A 24,127-nucleotide genomic window follows, 5' to 3' on the forward strand; every position below is an offset into this window, starting at 1 on the left:
CGACCAACATGCCCCATCTACACTAGTCCAACCCCGACCAACATGCCCCATCTACACTAGTCCCACCCCGACCAACATCATCTACACTAGTCCCACCCCGACCAACATGCCCCATCTACACTAGTCCCACCCCGACCAACATGCCCCATCTACACTAGTCCCACCCCGACCAACATGCCCCATCTACACTAGTCCCACCCTGACCAACATGCCCCATCTACACTAGTCCCACCCTGGCCAACATGCCCCATCTACACTAGTCCCACCCCGACCAACATGCCCCATCTACACTAGTCCCACCCCGGCCAACATGCCCCATCTACACTAGTCCCACCCCGACCAACATGCCCCATCTACACTAGTCCCACCCCGGCCAACATGCCCCATCTACACTAGTCCCACCCCGACCAACATGCCCCATCTACACTAGTCCCACCCTGACCAACATGCCCCATCTACACTAGTCCCACCCTGACCAACATGTCCCATCTACACTAGTCCCACCCTGACCAACATGCCCCATCTACACTAGTCCCACCCCGACCAACATGCCCCATCTACACTTGTCCCACCCCGACCAACATGCCCCATCTACACTAGTCCCACCCCGATCAACCTTCCCCAACACTAGTGCCCATGCTCATCTACACTAGTCCCACCCTGACAAACATGCCCCATCTACACTAGTCCCACCCCGACCAACATGCCCCATCTACACTATCCCACCCTATGTCTACCTAGTCCCACCCGACCAACATGCCCCATCTACACTAGTCCCACCCCGACCAAAATGCCCCATCTACACTAGTCCCACCCCGACCCAAATGCCCCCTCTCCACTACTCCCACCCCAACCAACATGCCCCATCTACACTAGTCCCACCCCGACCAACATGCCCCATCTACACTAGTCCCCCCCCCGACCAACATGCCCCATCTACACCCCCCCCGACCAACATGCCCCATCTACACTAGTCCCCCCACCCCGACCAACATGCCCCATCTACACTAGTCCCACCCCGACCAACATGCCCCATCTACACTAGTCCCACCCCGACCAACATGCCCCATCTACACTAGTCCCACCCCGACCAACATGCCCCATCTACACTAGTCCCACCCTGACCAACATGCCCCATCTACACTAGTCCCCCACCCCGACCAACATGCCCCATCTACACTAGTCCCCCCGACCCCTGACCACCACACATGCCCCATCTACACTAGTCCCACCCCGACCAACATGCCCCATCTACACTAGTCCCACCCCGACCAACATGCCCCATCTACACTAGTCCCCCAGAGCGCCAACAGCCCCAGAGAGAGGTTTCAACACACTTAGTTGTTGAAACCCACATGCCCCATCTACACTAGTCCACCCCGACCAAATGCCCCATCTCACTAGTACCACCTTTGACCAACATGCCCCCTCTCCTAGTCCCCACCTGACCAACACCAAAACACTAGTCCCACCCCGACCATGCCCCACTACACTAGTCCCACCTCGACCAACATGCCCCATGCCTTGTACAATTTTGCCCCATCTACACTAGTCCCAACTTCTATACTCAATGCTCTGATTTATAAAGGCAAGCATACCAAAAGCTTAGTAAATTTACCACCCTATCTATATGAGATTCCACCTTCTGGGGAACTATTGCACAGTTATACCTAGATGGTCCCTCTGTTCAACTTTAACATTACATCATTCCTTCTATACTCAATGCTCAATTAAAGCTAGCATACCAGCTTTCTTTAACCACCCCATGATTATGTCCTATTTTCCCTTGTTCAACCTGCCTCAATTTGTAGCATTTACCATGTATGTCCTAGCATTGTCCTGCCAATCTGTAGCACCTCACACTTATCAGCATTAAACTCCATCTGCCATCTTTCAGCCCATTCTTCCAAATGGCCTAAATCTCTCAGTAGACTTTGGAAATCTACTTCATTGTCCACAACACCACCTTTCTTAGTACCATCTGCATACTTACTAATCCAATTTACCACACCTTCATCCAGATCATTGATGTACATGACAAACAACAGTGGACCCAACACAGATCCCTGAGGCACCCCACTAGTCACCTGACAAACAGCCATCCACCATTACTCTCTGGCATCTCCCATTCAGCCACTGTTGAATCCATCTTGCTACTCCTGCATTTATACCCAACAATTGAACCTTATTAACCAACCTTCCATGAGGAACCTTGTCAAAGGCCTTACTAAAGTCTATATAGACAACATCCACTGCTTTACCCTCATCAATTTTCTCAGTAACCTCTTCAAAAAATTCCAGAAGATTAGTCAAACATGAACTTCCAGGCACAAATCCATGTTGACTGTTTTTAATCAGACCCTGTTTATCCAGATGCTTATATATATTATCTCTAAGTATCCTTTCCATTAATTTGCCCACCACTGAAGTCAAACTAACAGGTCTATAATTGCTAGGTTTATTCTTAGAACCCTTTTTAACAATGGAACAACATGCGCAGTACGCCAATCCTCTGGCACTATTCCCGTTTCTAATGACATTTGAAATAGCCCCTACTATTTCTACACTAACTTCCCTCAATGTCCTAGAGAATATCCTGTCAGGACCTAGAGACTTATCCACTTTTATATTTTTTAACAGTGTCAGTACTTTTTCTTTGAACCTCATAGTTCCCATAGCTACTCTACTTGTTTCCCTTACCTCACATAATTCAATATCCTTCTCCTTGGTGAATACCGAAGAAAATAAATTGTTCAATATCTCCCCCATCTCTTTTGGCTCTGCAGATAGCAGTCCACTCTCTAATGGACCAATTTTATCCCTCGTCATCCTTTTGCTATTAATATAGCTGTAGAAACCCTTTGGATTTACTTTCACCTTACTTGCCAAAGCAACCTCATATCTTTTAGCTTTTCTAATTTATTTCTTAAGTTTCTTTTTACATTCTTTATACTCCTCAAGCACCTCATTTACTCCATGCTGCCTATAATTATTGTAGATCTCTCTCTTTTTCCAAACCAAGTGTCCAATTTCCCTTGAAAACCAGGGCTCTTTCCAATTTTTACTATTTCCTTTCAACCGAACAGGGACATAAAGATTCTGTACTCTTAAAATTTCACCTTTAAATGCACTCCATTTCTCTTCAACATCCTTCCCATAAAACAAAATGTCCCAGTTCACTCCTTTTAAATCATCTCGCATCTACTCAAAGTTAGCCTTTCTCCAATCAAAAATCTCAACCCTAGGTCCAGTTCTGACCATCTCCATAACTAATGGTATTGTGATCACTGGACCCGAAGTGCTCCCCAACACATACCTCTGCCACCTGACCCGTCTCATTTCCTAACAGGAGATCCAGCACCGCCCCTTCTCTAGTATGTACCTCTATGTATTGCTGCAAAAAGCTATCCTGCACACATTTTACAAACTCCAAACCATCCAGCCCATTTACAGAATGTGTTTCGCAGTCTATGTGTGGAAAATTGAAATCTCCCACAATCACTACCTTGTGCTTACTACTAATATCTGCAATCTCCTTACATATTTGCTCTTCCAATTCTCGGTCCCCATTAGGCGGTCTATAATACACCTCTATAAGTGTTGCTACACCATTCCCATTTCTCAGTTCCACCCAAATAGCCTCCCTAGACGAGCCAATCTATCCTGCCAAAGCACTGCTGTAATATCTTCCCTGACAAGCAATCCAACACCTCCACCTCTTGCCCTTCCAATTCTATCAAACCTGAAGCCTGGAATATTTAGTTTCCAATCACAGCCCTCCTCCAACCATGTTTCACTGATCGCCACAACATCTTACTTCCAGGTGTCAATCCAGGCTCTAAGCTCATCCACCTTTCTTACTGTGCGCCTAGCATTAAAATATACACATTTACCTCATCAACGTCTTGTACAACTGCAACGTGACCTCCCAACTTCTAGACACAATACACATAGAGAGAGAGAGACCGACAGGGAGAGACAGAGAAACAGAGAGAGAGCGAGAGACAGATAGAGAGAGAGACAGCGTGAAACAGAGGGAGACAGAGACCGAGAGAGAGATACAGAAAGAAAGAGATAGACACAGACAGAAAAAGAGAGACAGATAGAGAGAGAGAGAAAGAAAGATGTAGATGACATGGTTCTGCTGTCTCCCACAGAACAGGGACTGCAGCAACAGTTGGACCTACTTGATGAGTACTGCCAAAATTGGGCCATGGCAGTAAATATAAAGAAAACCAACATCATAATTTTTCAGAAAAGACCCAGATGTCGGGAGGATAAATACAAATTTACTCTCAATGGTATTGTTATCGAACACACTATGAGCTATACTTACCTTGGTCTAACTGTTTCAGCATCAGGGAACTTCAATATGGAAGTGAATGAACTAAAAGAGAAAGCTCGAAGAGCTCTGTACGCAATAAAAAGAAGATTCTACATCACCCAAATTCCAATTAAAATCTGGCTTAAAATTTTGACAGTGTAATCCAGCCTATTGCACTTTTTGGTAGTGAAGTATGGGGTCCGCTCAGTCACCATAGTTATAGCAAATGGGAAAAACATACAACGGAGTTTTATGCGGAATTTTGTCGGATCATCCTCCGTATCCAAAGGAAAACACCAACAAACGCATGTAGGGCGGAATTAGGCAGATACCCACTGATAATAAATATCCAGAAAAGAGCACTACATTTTTGGAATCACCTTAAATCTAGCCCCCCAGATACCCTCCAGTTTAAAGCCCTTTAATCACGAGGGGAACCCAGAAAAGAGTTCCCTGTGTCAGTTGGTACTGAGACTAACTACCCTTATTCAGTTAAACCCTATCCAGTTAAATCCTGACCGGCCTCAGATCAATATTAATCCCCAATCACCAGTTAGAGTGACCAAATTATCAAACAATGTAAAGAAACGTATTTGGAACATTGGGATAAAGAAACCAAAAGCCGAAGCAGGTTAGAATGTTACCGTGCCCTAAAAAGAGATTATTAATTGGCAGACTATCTCTCAACTGTTAGAGACATAAAGCAGAGACAGACCCTCACCAAATACAGATTAAGTGAACAGTTGAAAAAGGAAAGCAGAAGAGATTCTGGCAACCAAGAGTAAACAGAATATGCGACCACTGTTTGACAGATGAGGTTGAAACAGAGGTGCACTTCCTCCTAAAATGCAAAAAATTTGACAAAAAAAAGGAAAGCATACTTTGACAAACTCAGTGAGGCAACCCCTGATTTTAAAGAACTAGATGATACATCAAAACTAAGAATAATCCTTGGCGAAAGAAATACGGCACATCTTGGTGCACAATAACAATAATAATAATAATACATTTTATTTATGGGCGCCTTTCAAGAGTCTCAAGGACACCTTACAACATTTTAGCAGGTAGAGGAAAAACATGTAAGGGGAATGAAATAAATAGTAGAGACATGACTAGTTCACAAATTAAAGACAGAATTCAATACAAAACACAATATGAGGCAATTAATGCACAGATGAAAAGGGAGGGGGACGTGGGGCTAAGGATAGGCAGAGGTGAAGAGATGGGTCTTGAGGCGGGACTGGAAGATGGTGAGGGACACGGAATTACGGATCAGTTGGGGGAGGGAGTTCCAGAGCCTGGGAGCTGCCCTGAAGAAGGCTCTGTCCCCAAAACGGCGGAGGTTGGACGTGGATGGAGAGGAGACCGACTGATGTGGATCTGAGGGACTGTGAGGGTTGGTAGGGGGAGAGGAGGTCAGTGAGATATGGGGGGGGCAGATGGTGGAGAGCTTTGTAGGTGAGGATCAGGATTTTGTAGGTGATCCAGTGGGAGATGGGAAGCCAGTGAAGTTGTTTGAGGACTGGAGTGATGTGATGCCAGGATTTTGTGTGGGTAATGAGTCGGGCGGCTGCGTTCTGGACCAGTTGGAGTCGGTTGATGTAGGTGGAGCTGATGCCAAGGAGAAGTGAGTTGAAATAGTCCAGTCGGGAGGAGATGAAGGCATGGATGAGTCTTTCAGCAGCGGGCGGTGTGAGAGAGGGTCTGAGTTTGGCGATGTTGCGGAGATGAAAGAAGGAGGTTTTAATGACATGGCGGATGTGAGGCTCAAGGGAGAGGGTGGAATCAAAGATCATGCTAAGGTTGCGGGCCTGGGGAGATGGGGAGACAGTGGTGCCGTCGATGGTGAGAGTGGGGTTATTGATTTTGCTGAGTGTGTCTTTGGAGCCTATGAGGAGGAATTATGTCTTATCGCTGTTGAGTAACAATACGTAACAACATGCCATAACCTGAGAGAAGGTGAATGACCAACATGCACATATGTACGCACACACTAATTGATATTAACTGACACTAAGAAATTAATATTGAATTGCTAAACTTGCTATTGTGTTGTACTGCTTACAGCTGCAAGAACGTGTAGCAATCAATAAAGGGCTATAGGCCTATTGCGAGTTCGTGTACAGGGACATATCTATCCATGCACTGTATACTTGTATTTATACTTATGCATCTTAAATACGTATGTCATGTTTTATACTTTGGCAATATAACAATGTATTTTTTATCATGCCAATAAAGTTTTTAAATTGAAATTGAATTGAAAGAAAGAGAGAGAGAGAGAGAGAGAGAGAGAGAGAGAGAAAGAAAGAGAAAGACAGATAAAGAGAGATCGAGAGACAGGGAAAGAGAGACAGAGAGAGGCGAGGTTGGTGAGCGGGTGACGTGAGCTGGCGACGTGGACGGGTGACGGAGGCTGGGCCTGAGAGAGGGAGAGAGAGCGGGGCCCTCACCCCCGCACTGACCCCTCACCCCCGCACTGACCCCTCACCCCCGCACTGACCCCTCACCCCCGCACTGACCCCTCACACCCCCGCACTGACCCCTCACCCCAGCACTGACCCCTCACCCCCGCACTGACCCCTCACCCCCTCACTGAGCCCTCACCCCCGCACTGACCCCTCACCCCCGCACTGACCCCTCACCCCCGCACTGACCCCTCACACCCCCCGCACTGACCCCACCTGCACTGACCCCTCACCCCCCGCACTGACCCCTCACCCCCGCACTGACCCCACCTGCACTGACCCCTCACCCCCGCACTGACCCCTCACCCCCGCACTGACCCCTCACCCCCGCACTGACCCCTCACCCCCGCACTGACCCCTCACCCCGCACTGACCCCTCACCCCGCACTGACCCCTCACCCCCGCACTGACCCCTCACCCCCGCACTGACCCCTCATCCCCGCACTGACCCCTCACCCCCGCACAGACCCCTCACCCCCTCACTGACCCCTCACCCCGCACTGACCCCTCACCCCCGCACTGACCCCTCACCCCCCGCACTGACCCCTCACCCCCGCACTGACCCCTCACCCCCTCACTGACCCCTCACCCCCGCACTGACCCCTCACTGGGGATGGGTTGAGAGAGAGATAGATGGAGACAGAGGGTGGGGGAAGGGTGGAAAGAGACAGTGAGGTGAATTAGGAGAGATATATCTGAGAGGGTCGTGAATAAGGGGAGAAGGTCAGAGAGAGAATGTGTGGAGGGAGGGTGGAGGGGGGTGAGAGGCTGGAGGTGGAAAGGGGGTGAAGTGAGTAACGGGGGGAAGCAGGGAGCAATGGGAGGGGGGAGGATTCAAGGGGGAGTGGGTTTAGAGCCGATGGGGGATGGATGGGGAACTGAGGGGGAGGGAGAGGGGTCAAGTGAGCCAAGGAAGGGGGTAGAGCCAGGTGGGGGTGGGTTCACATTGTTTGGGGGTGGGGAGGAGGGGGGAGAGCAAAGGGGGGAAGTAGCAGGAGACGGCAGGAGTAAGGAGCAGGCGGCGGCAGGGTAAGCGGCAGGGAGCCACAGGAAGGAGGTCACATTGTTTGGGGGTGGGGAGGGTGTTGCAGTTTAGGAAGTCAAAGCAGGGCAGGGTCTTCACTGAAGGGCGGGATGCTGGGGGAATGTGTGGAGTCAAGGGATCTAGGAGTGCAAGTACGAGTTGGGCCGAAGGGCCTCTTTCCAACACTGTATCACTCTATGAATCTATGACATGGTGCTGGAATAATTCAGCAGGTCATGCAGCAAGTGTGGAAAAGACACAAAGTGCTGGAGTAACTCAGCAAGTGAGGCAACATCTCTGTGGAGAAGATAGACACAAAGTGCTGGAGGAACTCAGCGAGTCAGGCAGCATCTGTGGAGAGAAGGAATGCGTGACATTTTGGGTCAAGACCCTTCTTTGGTTTAATTTAGATTAGAGATGCAGTGCGGAAACAGGTCTTTCGGTCCGCCGAGTCGCGTAGTCAGGATCGAAACCGGGGCTCTGGCGGTGAGGCAGCAACTGTGCTGCGCAGAATTATATAATAGTTTCCTCCTCCATAAACGCATCCAATATGTGCTAGTAATGTCCTGTTTGCCAGCTTGTTGACCCTCTGTGTTCCCCTCCTGCAGGGTTTAGGAGCCGTTGCTGTGGACGGAGAGACGGGGACGTGAGCGGCCATTGAGGGCGGCCAGGGTGCCGGTGAGCCCCCACCCCCCCCCCCTTCCATCTGCTCGGTGTGTGGGCTGAGCTTCGAGGGGCTGAGCTTCGATGGAGGACCACATGATGGGGCACAACAAGGAGAAGCGTTATGAGTGCGACGTGTGTGGCAAGGCCTGGCAGAAGCCGTGCCTGCTGGAGACCCACCGGCGGGTGCACACGGGAGAACGCCCCTTCGACTGCTCGGAGTGTGGCAAGAGCTTCACCCGCAATGCTAGCCTGCTGCGGCACAACCGCGTGCACTCCGGCGAGAGGCCCTTCACCTGCTCCGACTGTGGCAAGAGTTTCAAGACGGCAAATGACCTGAAGATCCACCGGTGGGTGCACACGGGCGAGAAGCTCTATGGCTGCTCCACCTGCGGCAAGAGCTTTACCCGGTTGTATGGGCTGCAGGAGCACCGGCGGGTGCACAGTGGTGAGCGGCCCTTCACCTGCTCCGATTGCGGAAAAGACTTCAAGTCGTCGCCGGACCTGAAGCACCACAGGCGCCTGCACACCGGCGAGTGGCCCTTCACCTGCAGTGACTGCGGCAAGGGCTTCACCCAGTCCAGAAACCTGTGGGTGCATCAACGCACCCACACCGGTGAGCGTCCCTACACCTGCACCCAGTGTGGTAAGGGCTTCACCCACTCCACCAGTCTGCTGTCCCACCAGCGCACCCACACCGGGGAGCGGCCCTACACCTGCAGCGACTGCGGCAAGGGCTTCACCCGCTCCGACAGCCTGCAGTACCACCAGCGCACCCACACTGGTGAGCGTCCCTACACCTGCACCCAGTGCGGCAAATGTTTCACCCAATCCAGTCACCTGCTGATGCACCAGCGCATCCACACCGGCGAGCGTCCCTATACCTGCGGCCAGTGCGGCAAAGGCTTCACCCGCTCCACCCAACTGCTGAACCACCAGCGCACCCACACCGGTGAGCGTCCCTACACCTGCGCCCAGTGCGGCAAGGGCTTCACCCAGTCCCTGTCACCTGCTGATGCACCAGCGCACCCACTCCGGCGAGCGCCCCTACACCTGCGCCCAGTGTGGCAAGGGCTTCACCCAATCCTATCAGCTGCTGATGCACCAGCGCATCCATACCGGCGAGCGCCCCTACATCTGTGCCCAGTGCGGCAAGGGCTTCACCAGCTCCACCAAGCTGCTGTCCCACCAGCGGGTGCACGCCGGCGACCATCCCGTCCCCAGCCCGGTGTGTGGAGAACACTTTGCCATGGCTTCCCACGCCCTGTCACATCAGCGCGTGCACATCAGTGGCCAGCCCTACGACTGCCCGTACTGCGGTGAGGCATTTGAGAGCTCGCGGGGGTTGCGACAGCACTGGCGGACCCACGCCGGCGAGCAGCTGCTGCCACTGTGACGAGAGCAAGGGGGCTGCGGGAACATCAGCGGATACACACCGGAGAGGGACCCTTTGTGTGCGCTGAGTGTGGCAAGGGTTTCATCCACATGTCCAGTCTGTAGCAGCACCAGCTGAGCTGGGGACGGGAGCATCCCTTCCCCTACCCGTTCTGTGGTATGGGCTTCACCCGCCTTGACCACCTGCTGGAGCACTGGCGAGTCCACACCGGCCAGCGCCCCTTCACCTGCCCGCTCTGTGGCAAGGGCTTTGCCTGCTCCTCCAGCCTGCTGGCACACCGCCACTTGGATAGGCGCTGGAAGGAATGGGTAACATTTCGGGTCGTTTCTTCAGTCACCCATTCCCACATAAGAGATTAGTATACAAACTTAAAGCACACGGCATTGGGGGTTCAGTATTGATGTGGATAGAGAACTGGCTGGCAAACAGGAAGCAAAGAGTAGGAGTAAATGGGTCCTTTTCACAATGGCAGGCAGTGACTAGTGGGGTACCGCAAGGCTCAGTGCTGGGACCCCAGCTATTTACAATATATATTAATGATCTGGATGAGGGAATTGAAGGCAATATCTCCAAGTTTGCGGATGACACTAAGTGGGGGGCAGTGTTAGCTGTGAGGGGGATGCTAGGAGACTGCAAGGTGACTTGGATAGGCTAGGAAAGTGGGCAAATGTTTGGCAGATGCAATATAATGTGGATAAATGTGAGGCTATGCACTTTGGTGGCAAAAAAACGGGAAAGCAGACTATTATCTAAATGGTGGCCGATTGGGAAAGGGGGAGATGCAGCGAGACCTGGGTGTCATGGTACACCAGTCATTGAAGGTAGGCATGCAGGTGCAGCAGGCAGTAAAGAAAGCGAATGGTATGTTGGCTTTCATAGCAAAAGGATTTGAGTATAGGAGCAGGGAGGTCCTACTGCAGTTGTACAGGGTCTTGGTGAGACCACACCTGGAGTATTGCGTACAGTTTTGGTCTCCAAATCTGAGGAAGGACATTATTGCCATAGAGGGAGTGCAGAGAAGGTTCACCAGACTGATTCCTGGGATGTCAGGACTGTCTTATGAAGAAAGACTGGATAGACTTGGTTTTATACTCTCTAGAATTTAGGAGATTGAGAGTGGATCTTATAGAAACCTACAAAATTCTTAAGGGGTTGGACAGGCTAGATGCAGGAAGATTGTTCCCGATGTCAGAGAAGTCCAGGACAAGGGGTCACAGTTTAAGGATAAGGGGGAAATCCTTTAAAGCCGAAATGAGAAGAACTTTTTTCACACAGAGAGTGGTGAATCTCTGGAACTCTCTGCCACGGAGGGTAGTTGAGGCCAGTTAATTGGCTATATTTAAGAGGGAGTTAGATGTGGCCCTTGTGGCTAAGGGGATCAGAAGGCATGGAGAGAAGGCAGGTACGGGATACTGAGTTGGATGATCAGCCATGATCATATTGAATGGCAGGCATGTTACAGAGATAGGTTGAATAAGTTAGGTCTTTATTATCTGGAGCGCAGAAGGTTAAGGGGGGACCTGATAGAGGTCTTTAAAATGATGAGAGGGATAGACAGAGTTGATGTGGACAAGCTTTTCCCTTTGAGAATAGGGAAGATTCAAACAAGAGGACATGACTTCAGAATTAAGGGACAGAAGTTTAGGGGTAATATGAGGGGGAACTTCTTTACGCAGAGAGTGGTAGCGGTGTGGAATGAGCTCCCAGTGGAAGTGGTGGAGGCAGGTTCATTGGTATCATTTAAAAATAAATTGGATAGGCATATGGATGAGAAGGGAATGGAGGGTTATGGTATGAGTGCAGGCAGGTGGGACTAAGGGGAAAAAAATTTGTTCGGCACGGACTTGTAGGGCCGAGATGGCCTGTTTCCGTGCTGTAATTGTTATATGGTTATATGGTTAATGGCAGTGCAGGCTCGAAGGGCCGAATGGCCTACTCCTGCACCTAATTTCTATGTTTCTATGTTTTCTCTCCAGAGATGCTGCCTGTCCCGCTGAGTTACTCCAGCTCTTTGTGTCCTATTTTATAAACCAGCATCTGCAGTTCCTTGTTTTTAAACCATTCTGGTTAACCATCTCTGCACCTTCCCCAAAGCCTCCACATCACCAGAATTGTATGCAATACTCCAAATGCTACCTGACCAATGTCCCTTAAAGTTGCACATACACATTCCTCTCTCCTTCTCACCCCTTTTATCTCCTTATTTTCTCTAGCGTCTGTCACTTATTCCACTCATCTGCCGATCACCCCCTCATCTGTTAACACAGTGTCAGTGTGAAGAAGTGTCCTACCCATGTTCTCCCGAGATGCTGCCTGACCCGCCGAGTTACTCCAGCACTCTGTGAAACGTCACCTATCCGTGATCTCCACAGATGCTGCCTGTCCCGCAGATGCATGGCAGATGAAGTTTAATGTGGATAAATGTGAGGTTATCAACTTTGGTATCAAAAACAGGAAGGCAGATTACTATCTAAATGGCGTCAAGTTGGGAAAAGGGGAAGTACAGCGGTTGGCGGGGCTACAGGAGCACCGGTGGGTGCACAGCAGTGAGCGGCCCTTCACCTGCTCCGACTGCAGCAAAGACTTCAAGTCGTCACTGGACTTGTAGGTGCACAGGTGAGTGCACACCGCGGAGCACCCCTAAACCTGCAGCGAATGTGGCAAGGGCTTCACCGGCTCCAGCACCCTGCAGAAGCACCAGCGCAACCACACCGGCAAGCGTCCCTACACCTGCACCCTGTGCGGCAAGGGCTTCACCTGCTCCAGCACCCTGCTGAAGCACCAGCGCAACCACACCGGGTAGCACTCCTACACCTGCGCCCAGTACGACAAGAGTTTCACCCGCTTTGGAAACTTGCTGGTGCACCAGTGCACCCACACCAGCGAGCGCCCCAACACCTGCGCCAGTGTGGCAAGGGCTTCACCCGCCCCTCCAGGCTGCTGTCCCATCAGCAGGTGCACCCCGGCGACCGTTCCTTCCTCAGCCCGGTGTGTGGTGCGTGCACACCAGCAGTGAGGAGTTTGACAGCTCGCGGGGGGTGCGGCAGCACTGGCGGACCTACGCCGGCGAGCAACTCCCACAGTGACAAGAGCATGGGGGCTGCGGGAGCACCAGCGGATAAACACCGGAGAAAGACCCTTTGTGTGCACTGGCACACCGCCACGTGTATAGTTACTGTTTAGGTAGACAAATAATGCTGGAAGGAATGGGTAATGTTTCAGAGTCGAGACCCATCTTCAGTGTTGACCCAAAACATCACCCATTCCTTCTCTCCACGGATGCTGACTGTCCCGTTGAGTTACTCCAGCACTTTGTGTTAGTCATAGAGTGATACAGTGTGGAAACAGGCCCTTCGGCCCAACTTGCCCACACCGACCAACATTTCCCAGCTACACTTGGCCTATCCATGTAACTGTCTAACTGTTTCATGGGATAGTCACAGCCTCAACTACCTCCTCTGACAGTTTGTTCCATACTCCCACCACCCTCTGTGTGAAAAAGTTACCCCTCAGTTTCCTTTTAAATCTTTTCCCCTTCACCTTGAACCCATGTCCTCTGGTCCTCGATTCCCCCACTCTGGGCAAGAGATTCTGTGCATCTAACTAAATTGTGCTCTATGCAAGATTCCAGCATCTGCAACATCTTGTGTCTCCCTCACCTATATCCACCTATCACTTCTGATGAAACGTCACCCATTCCTTCTCTCTAGAGATGCTACCTGTCCCGCTGAGTTATTCAGTCCAACTATCACTTGCCAGGCTTTGTCTAGCACCCATCTCTCTTTTCCAGCTTCCTGACTCAAAACATTGTCTGTCCATTCCCTCTAAAGCGGTGGAGGAACTCAGTGGGTCAGGCCGCAGCTGTAGAGGAAAGGGAAGGCGACCACTTCCACCTCTCCTTATCCAACTTTCTCCACCCCCCACACCAAGCAGTCTGAAGAAGGGTCCTGACCTAGAATGTTGAGCATCCATTCTCTCCAGACGTGCAAGTTACTCCAGGAGATTGTGTCTTTTTGTAAACCGGCATCTGCTGTTCCTTTTTTACGTATGTGAAGAGGAAAACATTAGTTAAGACCAAAGTTCGATTCAAGACTGAAAACGGTGAATTTATTATGGGGAACAAGGAAATGGCAGATGAGTTGAACAAGTACTTCAGATCCGTCTTCACTAAGGAGGACACAAACAATCTTCCTGATATAGTAGTGGCCCGAGGATCTGGGGTGATGGAGGAACTGAAGGAAATCCACATTAGGCAGGAAATGGTGTTGGGTAGATTGATGGGACTGAAGGCTGATAAGTCCCCAGGGTCTGATGGTCTGCATCCCAGGGTACGTACGGAAGTGGCTCTAGAAATTGTGGACACATTGGTGATCATTTTCCAATCTTCCATAGATTGAGGATCAGTTCCTGTAGATTGGAGGGTAGCTAATGTTATGCCACTTTTTAAGATAGGCGGAAGAGAGAAAACAGGGAATTATAGACCAGTTAGCCTGACATCGGTGGTGGGGAAGATGATGGAGTCAATTATAAAAGATGAGATAGCCGAACATTTGGATAGCAGTAACAGGATCGGTCTGAGTCAGCATGGATTTACGAAGGGGAAATCATGCTTGACTAATCTTCTGCAATTTTTTGAGGATATAACTAGGAAAATGGATAAGGGAGAGCCAGTGGATGTAGTGCAACTGAACTTTCAGAAAGCATTTGATAACATAGGAGATTAGTGCGCAAATTTAAGGCATAGGATATTGGGGTAGAATGCTGACATGGATAGAAAATATGTTGGCAGACAGGAAACAAAGAGTAGGGATTAACGGGTCCCTTTCAGAATGGCAGCAGTGACTACTGGGGTACCGCAAGGCTCGGTGCTGGGACCGCAGCTATTTACCATATACATCAACAAAGAGATTTAAAAGTAACATTAGCAAATTTGCAGATGACACAAAGCTGAGTGGCAGTGTGAACTGTGAGGAGGATGCTATGAAAATACAGGGTGACTTGGACTGGTTGGGTGTGTGGGCAGATGCAGTTTAATGTGGATAAATGTGAGGTTATCATCTTTGGTAGCAGAAGCAGGAAGGCAGATTATTATCTAAATGGTGTCAAGTTCGGATTGCGGAAGTACAAAGGGATCTGGGGGTTCTTGGCATCAGTGACTGAAAGTAAGTATGCAGGCGCAGCAGGCAGTGAAGAAAGAGAATGGCATGTTGGTCTTCATAACAAGAGCAGTTGAGTATAGGAGCAAAGAGGTCCTTCTGAAGTTGTATAGGGCCCTGGTGAGACCACACCTGGAGTATTGTGTACAGTTTTGGTCTCCAAAGGTTCACCAGGTTAATTCCTGGGATGTCGGGGCTGTCATATGCTGAGAGAATGGAGCGGCTGGGCTTGCAAACTCGAGTTTAGAAGGATAAGAGGGGATCTTTTTGAAACACATAGGGTCATTAAGGGTTTGGACACGCTAGAGGCAGGAAATATGTTCCCGATGTTGGGGGACTCCAGAACCAGGGGCCACAGTTTAAGAATAAGGGGTAAGCCATTTAGAACGGAGATGAGGAAACACTTTTTAACTCAGTGAGTTGTGAGTCTGTGGAATTCTCTGCCTCAGAGGGCGGTGGAGGCTGGTTCTCTGGATACTTTCAAGCGAGAGCAAGATAGGGGTCTTAAAGATAGCGGAGTCAGGGGAGGGTGAGAAGGCAGGAACACGGTACTGATTGTGGATGATCAGCCATGATCACATTGAATGTGGTGCTGGTTCGAAGGACCGAATGGCCTACTCCTGCACCTATTGTCTCTTGTCTAATGTCTAATGTATCATGACTAGGCGTGCATTTCACCCTACACTTGCGCTGGGTCCTCCAAGACCTGCTGGATCTCCCTGTTGCCAACCATTTTAACTCCCTTCCCACTCCCACACCCATGTTTCTGCCCTGGGCCTCCTCCATTGCCAGAGTGAGGTGACATGAGGAGGAACAGCTCCTCATAGCTGACAACCCAATGACATGACATTGAATTCTCCAAATTAAGGAGACTCCCTCCTCCTAATCAAGTCCTGGAGTCTGTCCCAACCCCATCTCTTTTTTTCCAGCTACCTCCCCTAACTCATCCAAAGAAGGGTCCAGATCCGACACGTCACCTGTCCATTCCCCTCCAAAGTGCCGGTAGAACTCAGCAGGTCAGCCATTCGTGGTGAGAAACGGATGGAGAAATGTTCCTATTACAAGCTCTCCTTGGCCCTGTCAAGAATGTGGTGTCTATTCTTGGGATGGAATGCAAGGTCGGAGCTGACCAGTCATCGACAGCCCCCCTCCCCTCGTGGGCCATCTCTTTGTCATTCCTCTGTCTAATTCTTGCTGGATGACGCAGAACCATCTTGGCTTAACAGTGGATGTATCTTCTTCCTTTTGGCCTCTCGTTTCTGCAGGTATTTACAGCGGAATCAAAACTACTTCCCTTAGGTCCTGATCTTCCTTTTGTTTTAGTAAAGGTAGAACCTTTGACAGTTGCGATTGGTTTAGGATCTTGAATACTCTCATAGCGTACATTTGACATGAAACGTACTTCCTTTTCTATGACGTTCCCCAGATCAGGGAGCATGGCCTCTACGTTCTAATTTTCCTCTAACGGACCAGCTTTATCTTTTCTCTAAATCTATAGGGCAGTTTTAGTGAACATTTTTCATATTGCTAACAACATTCATTTCTTGCATGTGGTCTAAGAGGGTAGTCATTTCTTTCATAATTCTAAGAAATATCGCAAACTCCCACAATGCTTTCACATCTTCTGGCTGGATAGCTGTCCAAGCATAGGCCTTCTTCATGAGGATGTCTTTGGATCATGGAAGTTTAAAGGGACTTTTATGTAATGTGTCGGCAGTGAGCGGCAACTGCGGAGGGTTCACCAGCCTCGACCACGGGTGAACAAAAGGGGAAGATGATTGAACTTTATTACCTTCCATCACAGTGAGGAATGTGGATTCCACTGTGGTGGATGTTTATGTTAGATTTTATTTTATGTGGCTGTGTGTCTTGTTGCTTTTTACTCAGTATGGCTGTATGGTAACTCAAATATCACTGTACCTTAATTGGTGCATGTGACAATAAATTCCAACTTGAACTTGATTAGCTTTTGTCTATATATTAAAAAAAGGATAATGCTGACTGATCGTGCACAATTGTGACGGCTTGATTTCAAAGACAGGACAGGGGCATTCCCTGAGGGAATCGGGTGGTTGGAGGAGGTTTCGTCTGTGTTTTTCCCCTCGGTTGTTGTCCGGGGAGGAAGGCAGCGGCACTCGGCCCGTCGGGGCTAGGATGGGAAGGCTGAGCTTGGATTGAGGCTTGGAAGGTTGAGCTCGCCTCCCCTGCCCCGACCCGCATCCGGTCCACCACGGAGGGGGAAGCGAGCAAACTCCACATGGACCACATCGGTGGTCGCCCTGCCCGGAGACAGGCCCTTCAGCCCCTCTCGTCCGTGCTGCCCCGGGCTTTCGGCAACACAATCTTGCACTGTTCTGCACTGGATAATGCATTTATTGCATTTGTCATTACTGTACACTGTTAGCTCTGGCGGCTGCGTGTGAACGGGAGATTTCATCACCTCCCGATCGATGTGCAGAACAACAAACTAATGAAGCGTCTGGAACACAGTTCCCCTGGGTTGCTGTAGGCTGAAGCATCAAACTACTACCCTGTTGAGCCCCGTCAGTTCCACAGCACAGAAACACACAGCCATGCCTATCGAAGCTAGTCCCACATGCCCACGTCTGGCCCCTCACCCTCTCTGCCTTTCCCACCCATGCCTTTAGAAAGGAGATCAGGAGGAATTTCTTTAGCCGGAGAGTGGTGAATCTGGAATTCATTGCCACAGAGGGCGGTGGAAGCCAAGTCACTGGGTATTGTTTAGATTTTAGAGATACGGCGCGGTTACAGGCCCTTCGGCCCACTGAGTCCTCACCTAACACTGATCACCCCATACACTAGCTCCATCCTACACACATTAGGGACAGTTTTACAGAAGCCAATTAACCTACAAACCAGCAGGTGTTTGTCATGTGGAAGGAAACCGGAGCATCCGGAGACAATGGGCATGTTGGTTGGGGTGGGACTAATGTAGATGGGGCATGTTGGTTGTGGTGGGACTAGTGTAGATGGGGCATGTTGGTTGGGGTGGGACTAGTGTAGATGGGGCATGTTGGTCTGGGTGGGACTAGTGTAGATGGGGCATGTTGGTCGGGGTGGGACTAGTGTAGATGGGGCATGTTGGTCGGGGTGGGACTAGTGTAGATGGGGCATGTTGGTCGGGGTGGGACTATTGTAGATGGGGCATGTTGGTTGGGGTGGGACTAGTGTAGATGGGGCATGTTGGTTGGGGTGGGACTAGTGTAGATGGGGCATGTTGGTCGTGGTGGGACTAGTGTAGATGGGGCATGTTGGTTAGTGTGACAAAGTTTGGCCGAATAAAGGGTCTGTTTCCATGCTGTGACTCTATGAACTTCCAAGAGTAACATTCTCCTTTCTCAGAGTCATTCATTGTTAATAAAAAAAAGTTTCCTTTTTCTGTTTAAATGTCCACAGTAAAGTATAGTCAGAAGTGAGCCCACCTGCTTTAGCCATCATGAATTAACAAATCATCACTATTCACTTCTCAGACATTAGAATTGGTCAGAACATTCCCTCCACCGTGACCTTTGACACCACTGTCTCGGAGTCATGACCTTGCCACCCACAACTTGTGGCCATGTCTCAGGCCAATGGGATCCAGACGTCCGTCCAATGGTCAGAACACTATTTCAGCCATATGAGCAGCAAAGATGAGATAGAATTTGGGAAAGACATTGAGAACCTTCTGTCCTGAAGGGCCGAATGGCCTACTCAATGATACAATACAATGATTTAATTTATTTGTTGTCATTTGAACCTCATTGAGGTTCAAACGGAATGTTGTTTCTGCAGTCTTACACACAAGAAAAAGAACCAAGACACAACACAATTTACACAAACATCCTTCACAGTGAATCCTTGCTGTGATGTCAGGCAAAGTTTTATCTCTCCCCTGCACTCCACATTCTCCCGATGTCAGAGTCAAAGCCCCCCGATGGGCGATGGTAAGTGTCCCGCGGCCATTAAAGCCGCGCCGGGTGATGCAAGGCCACGCTCCGGGTCTTGGTGCTGGAGCCCCCGGCGAGCGTTAGCAAGTCCCGCGGCCATTTAAAGCCGCGCCGGGCAATGATGTAAGGCCCTGCTCCAGGTAATTTTCAACCCGCAGCTCGGGCGGGAGAAGTCGCCGTTGCGGAAGCCCGAAAAGCGGTCTCCCAGCAGGAACCCGTGGGCTCCCGGTGTCACCGTCCACCAGACCTGCGGTTGGAGCCTCCGGATCTCCAGGGTCGGGCTGCAGCCACGCACCACCACAGCTCCTCCCGCTCCGAACTCGGCCAGCTCCATGATGGTAAGGTAGTCCGTAGGCTCCACGACTGGAGCCCCAGGTCGTTCCGGTTGGAGGCCGCTCCACGGTGCTCGGCCCCAACGACAATGGAGACCCGACAGAGAAAAGGTCGGGTTCAGATTCAGATTAAGATTCAGAAAACTTTATTGTCTGTCGTAACAGAAAATCTTCTTTGACGTGGCTCAACATACAGACAGGACAATGTACTGATAAGCAGTCATACAACACAGATTTCTGTGAGCACACACAGTGTGTATCGATCTTAAAAGCAAATATAAAGATTAAAAACTAAAAATAGACAAGATAAAAGTTGTGGATACGTGTAAAGTGACAATGCGTCCGGGTTAATTTGTCCATTGTTCATTTTTTATTTAAGCTGTTTATGGCAATGGGTATGAATGAGTTTTTGTGGATGTTTTTCTTGGATAGGGGGACTTTATATCGGCGGCCTGATGGCAGAAGTTGGAATGACTTGTGCAGGGGGTCGGTGGGATCCAGTGTAATGGGATTGGCTTTCCTTTTAACTGCCTGGGTGTGGAGTACTGATAATTGATTTTGAGTTTTGCCAGTTATTTTGCTTGCCTGATTGATGATCTGGAAAAGCTTTGATTTGTCTTTGACAGAGGTGAGGGTGAACCAGGATGTGATGTTAAAGGTGAGTACAGATTCTATAAGTGATTTATAGACAGCTATTAAAATGTCCTGTCTGACATCAAAGCTCCTGGGTTTCCTCAGCAGGAACAGGCGTTGCTGTGCCTTCTTGTACACAGAGTCTGTGTGCTGGGAGAAGGACAGGCGGGTGTCAATCTCTGTGCCCAGGGATCTAAAGGCCTCTACCTGCTCAACTGTCTGCCCATTCAGCCTCAGAGGTTCAAAGAGAGGTTGGGGGGAAGATGTTCGCCTCCCCCCACAACACAGCCCCTTGGTCTTGGAGATGTTAAGCTCCAGAGAGCTCTCTTTGATCCACAGCATTCTCCGTACAGGGAAAAGATTTAAAAGTTTCCCCACCCACCCCCCGCCCCCACACACATACCCAGTTAAAGAAAAAAAGGACTTTTAAACTACATTCAAATGAGACTCCTGCACCTATTGTCAGGATAGCAATCCATCCCTCGACATCAGCAAGACAAAAGAATTAGCGTTTCCAAGAACGGTCCCAGGAATGAGTGGGTAAACGTACGATGAGCGTTTTTCGGCACTGGGCCTGTACTCGAGGGAGTTTAAAAGATTGGGGGGGGGGGGCGGTGGGATCTCATTTAAACTTCACCGAACACTGAAAGGCCCGGATAGAGTGGATGTGAAGAGGATGTTTCCACTAGTGGGAGAGCCTAGGGCCAGAGGGCACAGCCTCAGAATTAAAGAACATTCCTTTAGGAAGTAAATTAGGAGGAATTTCTTTATCCAGAGGGTGGTGAATCTGTGGAATTCATTGCCATGGACGGCGTTGGAGGCCACAAGTCAGTGGATATATTTGAGGCAGAGATAGATTGTTGATTAATGCAGGTGTCAAGAGTTATTGGGAGAAGTCAGGAGAATGGGGTTAGGAGAGAGAGATAGATCAGCTATGATTGAATGGTGGAGTAGACTAAATGGGCCAAATGGCCTAATTCTGATGTGTGTTCTGGTCGTTCCTGATTTCAGAAAATGCAAGCAGCCACTTTGTGTAAAAAGCAACAAGTCGGAGGGCAATTGTTGTCCCGCAGACAACTACTGCCCCAGGTGGATATCATGATGTGTTCAGCAAACATTGATCGGCCACTGGTGGGCGAAAGGTTAATGTGGTAATTGGCTTGATTGGAGCTGATTAGGAAATTGTCAGCTGCTGTATATAAAAGGGGGAATTGGGGTAGTGTCTGAGTGCACTTGTCCTGGGCTGTGGATGGGAGCAGTGGACCTGGGCTGTGGACCTGGGCTGTGGATGGGAGCAGTGGGCCTGGGCTGTGGGCCTGGGCTGTGGATGGGAGCAGTGGGCCTGGGCTGTGGATGGGAGCAGTGGAGCGTGGGCCTGAGCTGTGGGCCTGGGCTGTGGATGGGAGCAGTGGGCCTGGGCTGTGGACCTGGGCTGTGGATGGGGCAGCAGTGGGCCTGGGCAGTGGGTGGGCCTGGGCTGGTGGATGGGCAGTGGGCAGCAGTGGGCCTGGGCCTGGGCTGTGGGCCTGGGCTGTGGGCCTGGGCTGTGGATGGGAGCAGTGGGCCTGGGCAGTGGGCCTGGGCAGTGGGCCTGGGCTGTGGACCTGGGCTGTGGATGGGAGCAGTGGGCCTGGGCAGTGGGCCTGGGCTGTGGGCCTGGGCTGTGGGCCTGGGCTGTGGATGGGAGCAGTGGGCCTGGGCTGTGGGCGTGGGCAGTGGGCCTGGGCAGTGGGCCTGGGCTGTAGGTGGGAGCAGTGAGCAGTGGGCTGTGGGCCTGGGCTGGACCTGGGCTGTGGGCCTGGGCTGTGGCAGTGGGCCTGGGCTGTGGATGGGAGCAGTGGGCCTGGGCTGTGATGGGCCTGGGGGCTGTGGATGTGGGCAGTGGGCTGGGCTGGGCCTGGGCTGTGGATGGGAGCAGTGGGCCTGGGCAGTGGGGGCCTGGGCTGTGGGTGGGAGCAGTGGCCTGGGCTGTGGGCCCTGGGCTGTGGATGGGCCTGGCAGTGGGCCTGGGCTGCTGTGGGCCTGGGCTGTGGGCCTGGGCTTTGGGTCGGGGCTGTGGGCGGGGGCTGTGGTCCTGGGCTGTTGGATGGGAGCCGTGGGCCTGGGCGGTGGACCCGGGCTGTGGACGGGGGCAGTGGGCCTGGGCAGTGGGCCTGGGCTGTGGGCCTGGGCTGTGGGGATGGGAGCAGTGGGCCCTGGGCTGTGGGCCTGGCTGTGGGCTGGGCCTGGGCCTGGGCTGTGGACTGGATGGGACCTGGGCTGTTGGGCCTGGCTGTGGTGGGCTGGGCAGTGGGCCTGGGCTGTGGATGGGAGCAGTGGTCCTGGGCTGTGGATGGGAGCAGTGGGCCTGGGCAGTGGGCCTGGGCTGTAGATGGGAGCAGTGGGCCTGGGGTGGTGGAGCCTGGGCTGGCTGGGCCTGGGCTGTGGGGACTGGGCTGGGCTGGGTGGGTGGGAGCAGTGGGCCTGGGCTGTGGGCCTGGGCTGTGGATGGGCTGTGGCACCTGGGTGGGCCTGGAGCAGTGGGCCTGGGCTGTGGGCCTGGGCTGTGGGCCTGGGCTGTGGGCCTGGGCTGTGGGCCTGGGCTGTGGGCCTGGGCTGTGGGCCCGGGCTGTGGATGGGAGCTGGGCAGTGGGCCTGGGCTGTGGATGGGAGCAGTGGGCCTGGGCTGTGGGCCTGGAGCTGTGGGCCTGGGCTGTGGGCCTGGGCTGTGGATGGGAGCAGTGGGCCTGGGCTGTGGATGGGAGCAGTGGCCCTGGGCTGTGGATGGGAGCAGATCTTGGGGTAGAGACATGGAGACTACCCTTGCGTCTGGTGTGGATCTATATCTCCAGGGCATGAGGTCGGGTAAAAACATTTTTGCTTTCTACTGAATTGTGTTTGCTTCTTTGATTAATACTGCTGACTTTTCCTTTCTATTGTTGTCATTTGAAGCGTCCAGGGATTTTAATAATTATTTTTTCTAGTGCAACTGGAATTGTGCTGTATATCAGAACTAAACAGATGTTTTCACTAGTGGGAGAATCTCGGACTAGAGGGCACAGTGTCAGAATAAAAGGATGTATCTTTACTAAAGTGATGATGCCCTAACCTTATCACAACTGAAATTAAACCTGGGTGATGTTGAAACAAGGAACTGCAGATGTTGGATTATACCAAACGTAGACACATTGCTGGAGTAACTCAGTGGGCCAGGCAGCATCGCTGGACAAACAAGAGACTTTGGGATGGAGCAAAAGGGTTCTTACCGAAAATATCACACCCTTTTCCTCCAGCAATGTTGCCTGACCTGTTGAGTTACTCAAGCACTTTGTCTATCTGCAATAAAATGTTGATCATATAACCATATAACAATTACAGCACGGAAACAGGCCATCTCGACCCTTCTAGTCCGTGCCGAACACATAATCTCCCCTAGTCCCATATACCTGCGCTCAGACCATAACCCTCCATTCGTTTCTCGCCCATATAACTATCCAATTCATTTTTAAATGATAAAAACGAACCTACCTCCACCACCTTCTCTGGAAGTTCATTCCACACAGCTACCACTCTCTGAGTAAAGAAGTTCCCCCTCATGATACCCCTAAACTTCTGTCCCTTAATTCTCAAGTCATGTCCCCTTGTTTCAACTCTGTCTATCCCTCTCATCATTTTAAAGACCTCTATCAAGTCCCCCCTTAACCTTCTGCGCTCCAAAGAATAAAGCCCTAACTTGTTCAACCTTTCTCTGTAACTTAGTTGCTGACAACCCAGGCAACATTCTAGTAAATCTCCTCTGTACTCTCTCTATTTTGTTGACATCCTTCCTATAATTAGGCGACCAAAATTGTACCCCATACTCCAGAATTGGCCTCACCAATGACTTGTACAATTTTAACATTACATCCCAACTTCTATACTCAATGCTCTGATTTATAAAGGCCAGCAAACCAAAAGCTTTCTTTATCACCCTATCTACATGAGATTCCACTTTCAAAGAACTGTGCACAGTTATTCCCAGATCCCTCTGTTCACCTGCATTCTTCAATTCCCTACCATTTATCATGTACGTCCTATTTTGATTTGTCCTGCCAAGATGTAGCACCTCACACTTATCAGCATTAAACTCCATCTGCCATCTTTCAGTCCACTCTTCCAACTGGCATAAATCTCTCTGTAGACTTTGAAACTCTACTTCATTA

General features: G+C 50.7%; 2 protein-coding genes across 2 annotated transcripts in view; one reads left to right on the forward strand and one right to left on the reverse strand.

Moving 5' to 3' along the window:
* Window positions 1-8,345: 8,345 nt before the first annotated feature.
* Window positions 8,346-10,976, forward strand: LOC129694358 (zinc finger protein 501-like). Its single transcript, XM_055631060.1, has one exon. It carries the CDS (start codon window positions 8,564-8,566, stop codon window positions 9,800-9,802), a length of 1,239 nt encoding a protein of 412 aa, XP_055487035.1. The 5' UTR covers window positions 8,346-8,563; the 3' UTR covers window positions 9,803-10,976.
* Window positions 10,977-12,683: 1,707 nt separating this feature from the next.
* LOC129694357 (uncharacterized) overlaps window positions 12,684-24,127 on the reverse strand; it is a 62,584-nt gene continuing 51,140 nt past the window's right edge. The window contains exons 5-6 of the mRNA XM_055631059.1: window positions 21,844-22,246; window positions 12,684-12,975 (exon numbers count right to left, since the gene is read on the reverse strand). Of these exons, the coding sequence (XP_055487034.1) occupies window positions 12,684-12,975; window positions 21,844-22,246 (695 nt within the window). The remainder of the gene's footprint in view (window positions 12,976-21,843; window positions 22,247-24,127) is intronic.

Source organism: Leucoraja erinacea, unplaced genomic scaffold (assembly GCF_028641065.1).
Source record: "Leucoraja erinacea ecotype New England unplaced genomic scaffold, Leri_hhj_1 Leri_635S, whole genome shotgun sequence".
NCBI lineage: Eukaryota > Metazoa > Chordata > Chondrichthyes > Rajiformes > Rajidae > Leucoraja > Leucoraja erinaceus.

Excerpts from the sequence above, each read along its gene's own strand:
- LOC129694358 (XM_055631060.1), top strand. The coding sequence starts at position 8,564 with ATGGAGGACCACATGATGGGGCACAACAAGGAGAAGCGTTATGAGTGC.